The sequence below is a fragment of the Vipera ursinii genome (assembly GCF_947247035.1).
Source record: "Vipera ursinii genome assembly, chromosome: 1".
NCBI lineage: Eukaryota > Metazoa > Chordata > Lepidosauria > Squamata > Viperidae > Vipera > Vipera ursinii.
In genome coordinates this window covers 155,609,413-155,626,357 of record NC_139512.1, presented here as the reverse complement: position 1 = coordinate 155,626,357, position 16,945 = coordinate 155,609,413, and the positions used below count along the sequence as shown (strand labels likewise).

Here is a 16,945-nt window from a genome sequence, read left to right as displayed (position 1 = left end):
GAACAAAGTTATCCAAACAACTAATATCTCTTTCCCTAAATCAGAGAGTGGAGCAAAGTGAAATTCCATTTATCTTTAGGAAGAGCTTCTGCATAACTAGTGCCATTACATCTAAAACAAAGCTCTAGGAAACATGCATTCTAGGAGATTCTACAACTTTTTACTTGGCAAACATGCATGTTTGTATGTTTCTCTCTCTCTCTCTCTCTCTCTCTCTCTCTCTCTGTGTGTGTGTGTGTGTGTGTGTGTGTGTGTAGACATACGTATACACACACACTGGAATTTTGAAATAAATTTGGGAGTTTGGCAATAAGAGCTGTGGTGGTGCAATGGTTAGAATGCCGTATTGCAGGCTAATTCTGCCAACTGCAAGCAGTTCGATTCTCACTGACTCAAGGTTGACTCAGCCTTCCATCCCTCTGAGATGGATAAAATGAGGATCCAGATTGTTGGGGACAATATGCTGATTCTCTAAACCGCTCAGAGAGGGCTGTAAGTGCTATTGCTATTGCAGGTCTACTGGTTGTAGAGGAGAAAGAAAGAAGGAAAGCAAGCAAGCAAGCAATAAATAAATAAATAAATAAATAAATATTTACAGTATAATTTTTTACTTTATTTGGCATCTCTTTGTGCTGAAATAATTTGATTTTCTTAGATTTTTTTTCATGTGAATCCCTTTTAGACAAAAATATTAAGATTTAGAAAAACTGTTGTTAAGCTTCTCAGAATCTGTAGAATAAATCACCGGGAATATATTCCAGAAAAATTCTTTAAAAGGGATATCTTCTGCATTTTTTTTCTTTCACTTGCCAGGAAATTACAGATATTTTTTTAAACAATTTAGGTATCATCCACTACTATCCATTTTGTATATACTTGCCAATCAATTAATAATTCATTCCCCACACTTTCATAATTGTTATTAGGGACACATTGAGAACAATACAGTATAGGCCACCTTGAGTTGCCATGTGCGAGTAGCGGCAATATAAATATTCCAAATAAAATAAACTTGGTTCTGAAAAAGATTGCTTACCGTTAGACCTTGTACTCCCTTGGGGCCAGTTCTACCCTGAAAAGACAATACATTTTATTATGATTTCTGATTCATCGTTAAGATCTAATGATATAAAAAGCAATCTAAATCAGTGCACATATAATATTAGGGACATGGCACACCAACCTATGAAAATAGGATCACCAGCTTCCACTCTTTCTATTGGAGGTAGGGAAAATTTGTTCCCCAGCCTGCTTGCTATGTTCTACAACTGGTTTCTTACAAGGGAGGATTGTGACTTGGAAGAATGAGGGCCAGAGGCTATGCTTGTGAAAGATCTGAGAATTTCCACAAACCTTTGCCATGTCTCCAACCTAGGCAAAGGAAAAAATTGGCTGCTAAATGAATGGTTGTAAATCGAGGCCTACCTGTGGTGTATTCTTCTTAATAATTGTTCCGGACTCTTAAAAAGAAGGGTCAGTACCTATTTTGTAATCTTTAAATTATTTGCTTGAAACTAATGCTAACACTTAAGATGTATGCACACGTAGAGTTTTAGTAGCATGCTCTGGAGCATCTGATGGACAGGTTTTTATGTACTTACAGGTTCTCCAGCTACTCCAGGGTCTCCCATAGTGCCTTTTTCGCCTTTTCTTCCTCTTTCCCCTGCAGTTCCACGATCACCCTTGGAATTAGTTATAGAAAATCTGTAAAGCCTCTTATTTAAATGTAATGTATTGAGCAGGAACTTTGGGAATCTGTCCTAATCACACTTGCTGATTGTCATCATAACTCTGAATGTCACTGAATGAGTGGTCATTATCGGGCCACTGGGCAAATGGGTTTACATCCAGGTTGTTTGGTATTGCAACTTTCTTTCTTTCTTTCTTTCTTTCTTTCTTTCTTTCTTTCTTTCTTTCTTTCTTTCTTTCTTTCTTTCTTTTTCTTTCTTTCTTTCTTTCTCTCTCTCTCTCTCTCTCTCTCTCTCTCTCTCTCTCTCTCTCTCTCTCTCTCTCTTTCTTTCTTTCTTTCTTTCTTTCATGAAGTTTCTGTGGAACCCAGAAGCATTATCCTCAATCAAGAAGATGCTTGAGGCCAATATTTTGCCATTTTAAGAGATTCTTTTTTAAGGTTAGATGAGTTATATTGTTTGGAGTTATATTGGCAATCATGAGCATTAGGAAGCTAATCTTGGGCTTACAATTTCCCATTCTGATTGCCACAGTTATTGATAAGCAGAAGGCAATTTCCAGGAAAATATTTACTATATGGGTAGGACACTTTGAGAGCCATTTTTGTATAGTGATTAAGGCATCAGGCTAAAAATTAGGGGAGCATGAGTGCTAGTCCCATCTTAAGCATGAAGCCAGCTGGGTGACCTTGGGCTAATCGCTTTCTCTCAGCCCTAGAATGGAGGCAAAGGCAAACTATTTCTGAAAAACCTTGCCAAGAAAACTGCAGAGACATGTCCAGACAGTCCCTGATAATCGGACACAGCTGAACAGAAAGGGGGAAAAAATGACAGTTTAGGAATTTACATTCCATCTTTATGAGTTCAGTGAACAAGTAAACAAATGGGCCATGTCACCAAATCAGGAATTTATTTCTTTTTCCTTAGAGGATTATTACAAGTATTTAGAAAGTATTATAATAATTGCCTTAGAAAGATGTAACATCTTGTCCATTGTTCCCCATCAGAGATCATCCACCCTGAACCATGCTGCCAAATGATAATCTACTGATGTAATAATGTCAAATAGCATTGTTTCCACTCTTTGCATTAAACTTTTAACATTGATTTTCTTGTCTTTTTAAAAATTTAAACTTTTATATATTGCTTTTATGTTTAATATTTTATTTGTACATTTCCCAGAGTCCCTCTGTGAGGGAGATGGACAATTTCAAAATTAGATAGATAGATAGATAGATGATTTTTTTCATTTCTTGGAAGGTCCTCTTACACAGTGAGAGGCCACTTGAGAGAGCATTAAATGCTTATGTTGCCTCTTAATAATACAGAGTCCATAACTATACAGAGTTAAATAGGATGTTTCTGCTGAATCATAGTCCATACCTTTGATCCAAGAAGTCCTTCTCCTGGAGGCCCACGTGGTCCTGGCATTCCTTGAATTCCCTGTTCACCCTAATTATAATTAATTGACAGAACAGTTGACAATTTTATTGGTTATTAAATACAATCTTATTTTCCATATTTGACTGAAAGTATAAATAAAAATTAGATTTTTCAAAAATTCAGCTTATTCTTGCATACAGAAGCATTTGTTGCTACATTTGCCAAAATATATTCTAATCTGTACTGGTTTGATTCTTCATATGCCCTTATGTTATCTTAGGGACATTGATTTTATAATATACAAATACTAAAGATGATGTAAACTCAATTATAATTGATTTCCTATACAAACACTTTCACCTCAGAATGGAATACGTAAAGAAAAATATATATTTCTATTTCCTCTAGTTTGTGAAGTCTGATTATCCCTCTTTATACCTAAGCATTGAATCCAGTGGTGGGATTCAGCCAGTTCGCACCAGTTCAGCAGAACCGGTAGCTAATTTTTTGTTGCCCAGGCTCAGAATGGACTTCCGGAAACAGCATCTACATAGGGAACCGTTTGTTTACATATTTGAATCCCACCACTGGTTGAATCCAAGAAATCATGATACCTTTGGTCCTTGTATACCTTCACCAGGTGGGCCTAAAGCACCAGGAGGTCCTTGTCGTCCAATGTTTCCCTGAGGAAGAAAAAGTAGTCATTATTAAAGATATCATAAATGCCACCATGTCCCATATTGCTGCTGTCCAAAATCTGTATAAGAACCATGAAGCTCCTTGAAATTCCACTGTTTTCAATATCTTACAAATTAACCCTAACTGTAGTTATGCTAGAATTGTCTCTTGATTTTATATCTTAGGGCTGCTTTGTTTTTCCAAATATACATGACTGCCTTAAAGGACAGTTCTATGTACCGTATGTATATTTGGAAGCAAGTCACACTGGGTAAGTAGACTATGTCAGGAAGTCTAAAAAACATTCCAGAAGATGACAGTAACATACAGTACCATCCTTATATGACTGCCTAAATACAACATAGATGTATCTGTGAAGCCAACAGAGATCAAACACGATTCAAGGAAGATTTTACCTTTTTATTCTAGATCGTTCCAACTAGAAGTAGTTTGTGAACAATTTACTTAGACCTGAAGTTTTTAAAAAAGTGACTTATAATTATAATAATTATAGTGGCATTCCTGCTTGCTATACCCAGCTTAGTAACAGGTGGCCCAGGAAAGATTTATATGGCAAAAGAACATTCTGATCCCAGTCATAGCAAAATGGCCAGCTTGTTCCAAGAACTGGTAGCTCCATTAAAGCAACTAAGTTGAATGATTTGTATCTCACTGAAGAAGTTGAAAAGTTCCAAAAAATCTCATACAGCTCTACTTTATTCTTTATATTTTACCTCAAAATACTTCCCATTTGTCCCTCTGGGAGAAAACTATGATTTCTGAAATTATCTATGATTTTTAAATTTTGCAAGCTGCCTGGACTGACTCATGTGTGAGTTGGGCAGCTATAAAAATTGTTACATAAATAAATAAAAAATAAATCTAAAAGTAAAATTTGATTTTAATAGGGCAATGAATCCTGAAACAAGAATGATTTATATTTGTTTCAATATATCATTATCATTATCATTAGATTTTGGTAAATTTTCATTTTCTTTTGTCTTTTCATTCACACAATATTATATGACGTTAGTTCCTCTTAAATTAATATGAATAGTAAACTAACTACATACAGATAGAGAAGATAATCATTGTTTTCGATGCCTGATGATCCAATGCAAATTCTTATTGTGACTTACTTTTGGTCCTGGAAGGCCTTCTCCTGTTAGACCTGGGGGACCAGGTGGTCCTCTTGTACCTGGATCACCCTAAAAATGTATATTTGTAAACATTTCAAATTATTATTGTTGATTGCAGTTAGTTAGATTTTAGATTAGATTTGGCTTTTTTATCTACCCATCAAGTCCTTTCCAAGGACCTGGGACGGGCAGATGTTTGATAGCATTAAAGATATTGTCACAAGATGTAATTATTATTAGGGTTGGTTGCACATTTGGCCAAATGTTTAGACTGGATTTGGCATTTTATCCCTCAGTTAAGTCCTTCCCAAGGACCTGGGATAAATAGATATTGTTTGATGATTTTAGATGCAATGTATTAATTATATGAATTTACTTCTCAAAGCAGGGAACAACAAAGTATATGTTTCAAATCTATGGCTTGATTTGTGCATTATGCTAAGCTATAGCATAGTTAATTTCATTTTGGCCTAGTGTGATATGTGAACCTAGCTAGTACATACTGTAATTTACAAATTATTATTTATGTTTTTATGGCTTACTGATATAGAGTGAACTAGGTCATTGTAGCATTTTCAATCACCTGTGCTGAAACATTTTAGTTAATATATGTATGGAGCATGCATACATGTGTGTGTGCGTGTGTGTGCGCCCACACACACACACACACACACACACACAGAGAGAGAGAGAGAGAGAGAGAGAGAGAGAGAGAGAGAGAGAGAGAGAGAGAGAGAGATTATGATGGTACATGAATCTATTTGAAAAATCTCTGCTAAAATATGTTATTCTCAATTTTTGGGAAAAAATATTTTCACTACAAGAAAAAGGGTAGGGTAAATGGGAAAAGAAAAAAAAAGCATTACTTCTGACTCTTTTTAGCACAGTAAAATAAGGTAATAGCATACAGCCTCAGCTTTTTACTTTGTATAATAGCAAACCAATCACATTCTCTCTCTCCCTCCTCTCTCTCTCTCTCTCTCTCTCTCTCTCTCTCTCTGTCATTTATCTTATATACGCTTTACTTTATACATACAATTTATTTATCTTCTGCGACACTATTTATTTATCTAATATATAGATATAATCACACTATATAAAGTGCACCTTTGGTCCAGGTAATCCAATCCCATCAGGGCCTAGCTCTCCAGGAGCTCCCGGAAGACCAGGAAGACCCTGGTAAGGGAAGTAAATAGATTTAACCGTTAATGGTTCTGAATTGCATACAGTCCTTATTCTTTCTTACTATGATTCACTGTCCAACATTCTCTTTTTAAGTAACAGAAAATGTTGACTACTTACAGGTGGGCCTGGATATCCATCTCCTTTGGGCCCAAATGGACCAGGAGGTCCTGGGTGTCCACGGTCCCCCTTTTTGCAAAGAAGGACATATTTACATTTTATTATAGCTGCAGTTACACTCCATAAAATAGTTTTCCTTTAAAGGAACTGATTTATCGATATGGTTGTTACCTTAGCCCCAGGAATCCCTATCCCTTGCTCTCCAATTGGTCCAGGTGGTCCAGGTAATCCAAGATCACCCTTCAATTGCAAATAAACAAGAAAAACTGTGATTTTTGTTGTTGTTGTCGTTCCATCTATCAATAGGATTTATGACAAACCTTTTCTCACAAGAGTTCAAGGGATTATACTGTATTTAGTACTACTTCATCCTATTTTCCTCACAATTAAAACCTCGTGAGTAGGTTAGACTGAGAGAAAATGATTGGTTCAAAGTCGCTTGGTCTCCCCACTTGAATCAGAACTTCAACTACTACACCACACTGTCTTTTTTCCACCCTCATCAGGAAAAACAAGAGCAAACACTATTAGGACCTCAAACTTATAGTCCTAATCTGGCTCATAGGCTGGCTCCTCTGGAAATAGGACCTCAAGGGAGGCCATTCGTTTCTCCTTTGAGCAAAATGAATAGTAGAGAAACTGTTCCACGTTTTTCCGCTTTGTCCTGCACTGAGTGTTCTTCTGTGCAGGAGGGAATTCTTCCTGTACGATGCCCTGGACATGCTTATGCTTATGCTGAGGTGGACACTTAATAGACTGATAGACACAGGAGACGCTTTTGTAAAAGAACCACCTCCTTGCTACCAAAGGAGTCTCTAGCCTAATACAGGTAGTCCTCGATTTACAACTGGTTGCTTAGTGACCGCTTAAAGTTATGATCTACCTGAAAAGGGGGACTTATGGTGTGGCTTCAAAGTTCCACCAGTCCCCTCCAATCACTTGACTGCACTTCAGGTGCTTGATAACATGGTAGCATTCCATTTTCACACGGCTGTGTTTTATGGCAATTCGGCTGAAAACCAGCACTTACCATTTTTTAGCAAAACCGTGCCATAGTGAATAATGGGTTTGCTTAATGACTGTGGTGGTCGCCTAAGTACTGCAGCATTTGTTTTATGATTACGTCTGTTTAACAACCACTGCAAAAAGCTTTGTAGAATTGGGCTGATCATGTGATTGACCTGTTTCACTATTTATTATTTATTTATTATTTAAACTTGTATACCGCCCTATTCCCGTAGGACTCAGGGCGGTTTACAGGGAAAAATTAAAAATACATACATACAAAGCTAAAATTGATTAAAACTCAAATTAAATTAAGTCCCTGAATTTAAACTAAAACCCCATTAATAAATAATTAAAACCCCTCAGTCTGGGCCAGACAGCTCAAAAAGCCAAGTTTTCAAATCCCTGCGAAATGAGCGAAGGTCGGGGGCAGTCCTAAGCTCCGTGGGAAGATGGTTCCAAAGGGCCGGCGTGCCCACAGAGAACGCCCTTCCCCTGGGGATAACCCGCCGGCATTCCTTGACCGGCGGTACCCTAAGAAGGCCCTCCCTGTGGGAGCGCACGGGACGATGGGAAGTTGATGCCGGCAGCAGGTGTTCCCTTAGATAATCTATTGATACAATTTATGATTTTAATGGACAGTGTTATGTATGGGGGTTTAGCAACAGTTCGACAATTACCACCAGGTGGCGCTGTACTGTTACCGTATTGGCTGGTTAGCTTTCGGCGGGAGATTCGGATGAATGGATTGGCCGAGAGTGTACCTGGCAAGGTATATAAGGGGTACAGGTAACCCCCTTTGTTCAGTTCTGTGCTACCCACAATAAAGAGCTGATGCTGTACTCTTCTGCCTGCTGTCTGCCATGCGGTCCAGAACTCACTACACAACAGACAGGGTCAGTTACAGTCGGAACTCAAGGGCTACCTGTATAGTGAATTATAAGTTGGTTCTAAGCTGGAAATTGTTCAGTGTTGAAATTCTAGCAGCCCTATCCCTTTCATTTCAATACATCCATCTTAAAGAAGATACTGTAAGAATCTTCATTGGAAAATTACTTTTGGTTCAGCTGGCTTCCAAGAGCTTCCTTTTCATTTTCCGATATTTGTCTAATATGCCAGGAAAGAAGAAAACTGGATCCAGCTGGTGGATTTGTTCCCTGTCCCTCTTTTACAAGAAAAAAACCATAGGAAGAGTTAAAGAGACCAGCCCTGCATAGGCTCAGCTAGGCCACCTTTTGTTTATTAGAATACTTAGGAAATGTCCAAGCAAGTGTGCCAGATATTGTAAAATGAATGAAATACATTTTTACCTTGGGTCCTATAATGGCACGTCCTGGAAGCCCTGGCATTCCCAGACGTCCTGGGGAACCAGGTTCACCCTGCCATAAGAAAGAAAACAACGTTTTCAAAGGAGCATCAGTTAGTGCAGTGTTTCTCATCCCCAGGAACTTCACGAAGTGTGTAATACTATTTTTAGTATTTTGATTGCTATTTCTTAGTATATGATTGTATCTTGATTATTACGAATGTGATGATTACTATATTTTAATACTTGTATACCTATACAACACGCTGTTCAATATAGAAATGGAATTTAATAATAACAACAACAACAACAATAATAATAATAATAATAAAGAAAACAAAGTTTTCAAAGGAGTATTATTTAGAGCAGTATTTCTCAACCTCAGGAACTTTATGAAGTGTGAATTTCAACTCCCGGAATCCTGGCAGTCTAAACATGATAAGGTTCTTGAGGTTAAAAAAACACTCGCATAGTGTATTTAGCAAACTTAAAATTCCAGCTATAAACGAATGGCTTGATATCGGTTTAAACCTTTCCCCTATGTTAAAAAGTTGAATTCTGTGATTGTATGTAGATTATTGCAATTTTTAAATGTTTTAAAAATAACCTCCAATTTTATATCTGAAAAAGCAAAATCAGATATATTTCCTACGTTACTATAATTATGGACATTTTTTTTAAAAAGGAGAACTAACTAATTCTGATTACAAATGAGTTTCTCTGTCCTTTGAGCCTAAATCTTTAACAAAGGCTTCCTAAATCCAGCGTCCTCTAAATGGGCTAATATTAAAATTCTGAGTATCCTAAGCTGATGTGCCAAATTTAACAAAGCTGCTCTGAAGTAGGTTATTCATTTGGCAAACCAGTTCAGGATGAGCATGGAGGAAGGGACTTCCAACGTAGGTGGAGTTCCTTTTGATACTGATTATTTTTATTGTAAGCTGCTTAGTCTAACACAGGGGTGTCAAACTGCCAGCCCGCGGGCCAGTTGCATCATGCGGAGGCCACGCCCACCCACCCCAGAAAAAAGTCACGCTATGTCGCGCCACGCCACGTGACGCGGCGAGTTTGACACCCATGGTCTAACATATGTAAGATGGGCTGCCATATATATCTATTAAATAAATAAACAAGCAATGTGATGGCAAGCTACAGTATATGGCATACATCATGGCTAGTTTGACCATATCAAGTGAAGTCTCAGCCATAAAGTTTGCTGAAAGACCAGATATCGTAATAAGAACAAAAAATAAGGTGATACTTTAGCCCCGGCAGGTCCAGGCACTCCAGTTGGTCCTGACAAACCACGTATTCCTCTTTGACCTTGATCGCCCTAGAAAAAGTTTTAGAAGGAGTTCAGACACCATGTGCTTTAATTTTCTTGAGGAAAGTAAACAGAAAATTATTGCAAATGCAAGAGACATTGGAAAATTCAGCATGTATCTGTACATAAAGACAGACATTTTGCTTTGGTCAGTACAGCTAGAAGTAGACAATTCCTCCTTGAGCATCTTTAACATCTGCTCTAGAGGATCTGGGCTCAGGAAGAAAACGAAGAGAAGAAAGGACACTCTCAATGTTGTGTATGTAAATAGTTAGCAATAAGCCATAGAAGATATTGCAAACACTGTGCAGCTTTGCAAGGTTTAAAGCGGGAAAATAAGGTGCAATCATTGGACGCCACAACCAAGGAGCGGGAAAACAGACAGTTTGTATTGGTTACAGTTCAAACGCTTTCTCTATAAAAGGGTTGCAAGATTTGACATTTGACAGTTGACTTTGTGTATTCAATAAACTCGTTCAGTGTTAACCACTCTGAGTCCTCGTCAATTCGAACCAAACAACTGGCGACGAAGGTGGGATCGACAGAAGACCAGAGATTAGGAAGAATTGTCGTGAAGGCGGCAAAGTCTGAGCGAGTCACAGTCAACCGAGCGGCCGCGGCAGAATAGGAAAAAAATTCTCCGAATGGCGCAAATCGGGTCATTGAAGGAATTTGACCCTAACTTCCCCGAAGATTGGGAAGAATATATTGGTCAGGTCGAAGGATTCCTGTTAGTGAACGGAATCACCGACGACCGAAAAAAAGCGGCGGCACTTTTGACAATTTGCGGCACACCGGTCTACAGAGTCGCTGTCGGGCTGTGCCAGCCACAACCAGTCTCCAGCGTGCCCTATGCCGACCTCCTTGCAAAACTAAAGGTGCACTTTACTCCCCGAAGGTCCGAACTTTTTTGGCGGCGCATCTTCGAGAAGAGAAATCAGAGACCGGGGGAATCCATACAGAAATTCGTCGCTGCCGTTAGGGAAGCCGCAGTTCGTTGCAAATACGATAATTTAGAAATTAGGATTCGGGACAGAGTTGTGCTAGGCTTACGCGATGAACAATTACAAAACAGAATAATCGCCAAACCTACTGGCGATTTACAGGAAGTGCTCGACGAACTCCTAACGTATGAGTCTACCGGGTATCGCGACCCCCCCCGCAGTAGCATGGCGACAGCACCTGAAATTAACCAAGAGGGCTATGTGGACTGCGGGGAGGTGGATCAGCAGTGGGAGGAAGAGATCGCCGAAGTCTCCAGGCGATTTGGGAAGATGGCACCCAGACAACTTAGAAGCGAAGGGCCCGAACCCGGCCGCCGGCAACAACCCGCAACACCGCAGAGACCACCGACCGGGGCACAACGACCGTGGCGGGACACCGCAACCAGACCGCGCGACAACGACACCCAGAACCGATGCGGCAGCTGTGGCGGCAACCATCCCCGCGCTTCCTGCCGATTCCGCACCGCCAAGTGCAGGGCTTGTGGCAAGACCGGCCACATCCAGGCCATCTGCAGAAACCGCGTCCGGGACTCCCGTCTGAATGAAGTCGATGTGTGGCCAGAGGGTAAGGTAACCCCCAATGCTAGTGGCAAGGAGACCCCTAGATCCCGGGCGAAATTTTCAAACCCAGGGGAGGTGGCCCGAGTCAATCGGAAAAGGCAGGGAAGGGGGCACAATTTTCCGGACGGAAAATTAAAAATCACAGTCCTTCTGCAAGGGGTTCCTTGCAGAATGGAAATCGACTCTGGGGCTTCAGTGTCGATAATTTCCACTGAAACCCTGAAAAAAATTGAACAACTAAGTGGAAAAAGAATTCCACTTAGCCCAACAAATATTCAATTAACGGACTTCCAAAAAAGTCCAATAATCGTAAAGGGAAAGACCAGCCTTAGAGTTAATTTTAAGGGATTTAAGGGGGTCTTAGATGTGGTAGTTACGGAGGGGAATAGGACTAGCTTAATAGGGCTTAATTGGTTTCCTGCCCTGGGAATTTGGATAGGGGGAATAAATTCTGTGATTAAAAATAAGACCCTCGAATCCGTCTGCAAAGAATTTGCAGACGTATTCGATGGATCTCTAGGCAAGTACAAAGGGCCCCCCATTAATTTTAACCTAGACCCCTCAGTAAATCCCATCAGGCTAAAGGCCCGGAGGGTACCTTTTGCCTTAAAAGAAAAAATCGAGGCCGAGCTCGACCGGCTTGTAGGCCTCGGAGTTTTAGAACCCGTTGAGGGCGGTTTATGGGAGACGCCGATCGTCACACCCCTCAAACCCAATGGGGATGTGAGGATCTGCGCCGACTATAAAGCGACCCTCAACATTGGAATGAAAAAGCATGCTTACCCGGTCCCGACGGTGAAGCAGGTCCTCGCCACGATCCAGGACGCCGCCATCTTCGCCAAGCTCGACTTGGCGCATGCGTACTTACAGTTGACTGTTTCCAAAGAGGCTGCAGAGGCGCAAACAATTGTTACCCACAAGGGGGCGTTCCGAGTCCACAGACTGCAATTTGGGATTGCAGCTGCTCCAGGCATCTTCCAAGAAGTGATGGAGAGGACCTTAAAGGGCATACCTGGAGTATGCCCTTACTTTGATGATGTCCTAATAGCTGGAAAAGATGAAGGAATGTTAGTAGAGCGGCTGGAACAGGTACTGGGTAGATTTAGAAAGGCTGGATTAAAATTAAAAAAGGAAAAATGTAGCATAGGGGTTAAATCCACTGATTTTTTGGGGTTCAGGATTGACAAAAGCGGGGTCCACCCTACCCCTGAAAAAATTAAAGCAATAAAAGGGGCTCCTGAACCAAGGAACAAGGCTGAGCTACAGGCCTTCCTAGGCTTGGTAAATTTTTATCACACTTTTGTGCCACATAAGGCTGCCATTGCAGAACCACTGCACAGGCTTTTAGATAAGAAGACCCCTTGGCATTGGCAAGACAAGCACAAAGTGAGTTTCCAGACCTTAAAAGATATCCTTTCCAGTAGCTCAACTGTAACCCACTTTATAGAAAATAGACCAATCTACCTGGCGTGCGATGCTTCGCCTTATGGCGTCGGGGCAGTAATCAGCCATTTAGACACCCAGGGAATGCAAAGACCCATTGCTTACTACTCCCGCACACTAACCAAGGCAGAGCGGAACTATGCTCAAATTGACCGGGAAGCTTTAGCCATAGTGGCAGGAGTTAAAAAGTTCCACGACTACCTGTATGGCAGGAACTTTACAATCCTGACAGACCACAAACCCCTGCTGGGACTGTTTACCACAGATAAACAGACTCCCCAAATTATGTCTCCCAGGATGCTGAGATGGTCCATTTTCCTCTCAGCATATTCATTTTCCCTCCAATACCGACCAGGTAAAGACATGGGTCATGCAGACGCTCTTAGCAGATTGCCCCTTAGCACAACAGAGGAGGACCCTGCCCCAGTGGGACAAGTAATGTCCCTACAAGATATTCCTGATCTGCCCCTAACTGCTAAAGACATAGCGGAGGCAACCAATAAGGACCCCATCTTAAGGAGAGTAATGGCCTGGGTCATGAGCGGTTGGCCCAACGCCAACCCAGACGTAAAATACAGTCCATTTTTCCGAAGGAAGGATGAACTATCAGTTCATATGGGTTGCTTACTTTGGGGAACTCGTGTAGTAATCCCAGGAATCCACAAATCAGCTATTCTATTTGAATTGCATGAAGGACACCCTGGAATAGTAAGGATGAAGGCCTTAGCTAGGAGTCACTTGTGGTGGCCAGGATTGGACCAAGACATTGAGGAATGCGTTGCCAATTGCCATCTGTGCCAACGTTCCAGGCCTGAACAACAACACATCCGCACACATAAATGGGAGTTAGCTAGGAATCCTTGGTCCAGGATTCATATTGACTTCGCTGGACCTTTCCAGGGGTTAACGTTCCTTGTAGTGGTCGACAGCTACTCTAGATGGCTAGAAGTAGTACCGGTCAGTTCAGTAACGGCAGGCAGAACAATACAGGCATTAAGGGGCCTCTTTGCCACTCATGGGTTGCCGGATTTAATAGTGTCTGATAACGGGCCACAATTCACATCTATTGAATTTCAGGATTTCCTCAAGGCCAACTCGATTAAGCATAAGACTTCTGCACCCTTCCACCCCTCCACCAACGGATTGGCTGAAAGGAACGTGAGGACCACGAAGGACGCGCTTAAAAGAATTATTCGAGGTGACTGGCATCAGAGACTAGCTGAGTTCTTGTTGGCCCAACACACAACCCCTTGTTCGGCTACAGGGAAAAGTCCAGCTGAAATGAGGTGGGGAAGAAAAATCTTGACCAAGTTGGACAGACTACACCCCGACCGACTCCAACCAAACATTGAATTTGACATTCCTAACAGAACATTTGAAGTGGGGGACTTGATTTGGGCCAGGAACTACGCCCAAGGGGATAAGTGGATTCCTGGGGTGGTAACTGAAATCTTAGGTCCCTTATCATACATCATTGAGGGGGAAGGGAATAGGGTCTGTAAAAGACACATAGACCAGCTGAGGAAAAGATCTAGTGGGTGTGTGCCAGCTGAGGGGGACCAAAGCTCAGTTAGGGCAAACAGTACAGATAACATTTGGCCTGAAAGTGGTGTAGTGGTGGGGCAAGATGACATATTTCCAGATGCCCATCAACAACAATTCAGTCCAATTGATTGGGAAATACCCCTGCGAAGTAGGCCAGTGACAACTGAATCCCAAACACAACCTAATACACAAGGCAGTACATCTGAAGCCAGTAACCCTGAGCCCAGGTCCAGTAGTAACCAGCATAGTAACCAGCAGCCAAGCAGTCAACCAGGAAAAGGGGCCCCTAGCAGCCAAAGTAACAGATACCCTTCTAGAATACATAGGCCACCAAAATACCTAAAGGACTTTGTAAAGAAATGACACCAACTGGGGGGTAAGGGGTGTTGTGTATGTAAATAGTTAGCAATAAGCCATAGAAGATATTGCAAACACTGTGCAGCTTTGCAAGGTTTAAAGCGGGAAAATAAGGTGCAATCATTGGACGCCACAACCAAGGAGCGGGAAAACAGACAGTTTGTATTGGTTACAGTTCAAACGCTTTCTCTATAAAAGGGTTGCAAGATTTGACATTTGACAGTTGACTTTGTGTATTCAATAAACTCGTTCAGTGTTAACCACTCTGAGTCCTCGTCAATTCGAACCAAACACTCAACATCTGACACTGAATTTCCGAACAAAAAAATGCTTGATAAAATCCATTTTCTAAAAATGTGTTTCATGCCTCTAATAACAGGAAAAATATTTTATTTATTTTGGCAGGATAATTCCAGAAACAATGAACAGATAATTCCTTGCCTTTTCACCCTGAATTCCAATTCCAGGAGCACCTTCTGGACCACGTGGGCCAGGTAAACCTGGTTCTCCCTGTAACACAGCATAGTATACGAGCGTTAAATATTTTGGTGTAGTGTAGGTAGGTAGTAAGAGGTTATGTCTCTACGAATAAGGAAGACCCTGAATGGCATCCTACAATACAGTATGTCTTCGAGAAAAGGTACTTATGTGCAATCTCACAATGCTTTTAATTAGGCACTTTTTATTTGCCATCACTATGTATTCTTTAATGGATCCCATATATCATCTTCTACTTGCAACCTTCCTGCTTTTCCCCACCATTTATTCCATTTTTTTAACCTGTTAAAGAAAGATGGATTAGCTAATCACGTCTTTTGACTGATTACATGGCTAAGAGTTTTCTAAAAAGGAAGAGCACAGTCCCAGCCCACTTCTGTAATCTTTGAGTTTTATTGCTTAATCTTCTCTATAAAGTAAGTGTGAGATTATGACAAGATGATGCATGCAGAGGATTGTGCAAGCAATAAATCTTATATATACTACACCGAGCAATGGGACATAGAGATCTATATTATTTGTTCTAAATATTGACTTACTTAGCACGGGGGGGGGCAAGGAAAAGACAAGCGAGGAAACACAAATTGCAATGCAAAGCCTACCCCTTACGTATTTGGGTGCAACCCAACAATGCTACTATAAAGGGTGGAGCTGGTGTTATGAAGTTGTAATGTACATTTACTATAGTCCTTTTCAGGGCTTTTTTCTCTCATAGAACGCTCAGAACGGAGTTCCGGCACCTTTTTTGGATGGAACCTTGTAGCGTAGACAAGGCGGGTTGTACGACAATGTGTGAGTTCCGGCACCTTTTTCTTTTACAAAAAAAGCACTGGTCCTTTTGGCAAATTGGTGGTTAGAATGGACAAGTATATTACCTATTTATTGGAATCCATTTTCATCAGGAAGACAAAATGTACGTAGGAGCAGACAAGCACCTACTTGCAATTCTTTAAACTAAGTGTACTTTCTCCTTTGCCGTTGAGCTGCAGAGGGCAACTGCCTAATTCCAGAAAAATGTGATGAACCAGAGATAAATCTTGGAGAAACTATGCGGTGACAGTTACAAAAATATGTTTTTAAGTCCAAGAAATGAAAAAAACACTGGTAAAAAAAACCCTCTCATTGACTCAGACTTATCTCCCTGAGATGTAAGAGGGATGAAAGGGAAATCAATAAGGTTGGCACTTTCTGCCTATTTTAACAATAGCAATCAAACCTTTTGCCCTGGTGCACCATCTTCTCCTGGAAGCCCAGGTAATCCTGCCAAACCTGAAGTACCTGGCTCCCCCTGTTGTAAGGGAGAAAGGAAAAAGTTGTTAAAAGAAACAGGACATCTGGATTTTATTTAATGCAGAATTGACAAGCATGTAAAAGATTATAGGTGGTCCTTGACTTGTGACCACTCATTTAGTGACCATTCAAAGTTATCACATTACCGGATAGTAGTTATGACCAGTCCTCAATGACCACCTCTGTGGTCACATGATCACGATCTAGGTGCTTGACAACCAGTTTGCACTTACGACCAGTTGCAGTGCCCTGTGATCATGTGATCACCTTTTGAGATCTTCCCTGCTGGCTTCTTTCTGCTCTTAACTGTATAGAGAAAACAATGCTGTGCAGATCATCTCCTTCCAAGTGGGCATATTTTTGGATTGGGACAGATATCTGGATTTCTCAATTGTGTGCATTTTACAGTCAGATACATAATG

General features: G+C 40.9%; 1 protein-coding gene across 1 annotated transcript in view; it reads right to left on the bottom strand.

The window, feature by feature from the left end:
* Positions 1-16,945, bottom strand: part of LOC310643327 (uncharacterized protein) — a gene marked incomplete at both ends in the record, with an annotated part of 69,649 nt that overhangs the window by 10,208 nt on the left and 42,496 nt on the right. Inside the window, 12 exons of the mRNA XM_083367635.1 lie at positions 1,037-1,072; positions 1,602-1,682; positions 3,072-3,140; positions 3,686-3,754; positions 4,889-4,957; positions 5,996-6,064; positions 6,191-6,259; positions 6,362-6,430; positions 8,506-8,574; positions 9,763-9,834; positions 15,177-15,245; positions 16,450-16,521. Of these exons, the coding sequence (XP_083223761.1) occupies positions 1,037-1,072; positions 1,602-1,682; positions 3,072-3,140; positions 3,686-3,754; positions 4,889-4,957; positions 5,996-6,064; positions 6,191-6,259; positions 6,362-6,430; positions 8,506-8,574; positions 9,763-9,834; positions 15,177-15,245; positions 16,450-16,521 (813 nt within the window). The remainder of the gene's footprint in view (positions 1-1,036; positions 1,073-1,601; positions 1,683-3,071; positions 3,141-3,685; positions 3,755-4,888; positions 4,958-5,995; positions 6,065-6,190; positions 6,260-6,361; positions 6,431-8,505; positions 8,575-9,762; positions 9,835-15,176; positions 15,246-16,449; positions 16,522-16,945) is intronic.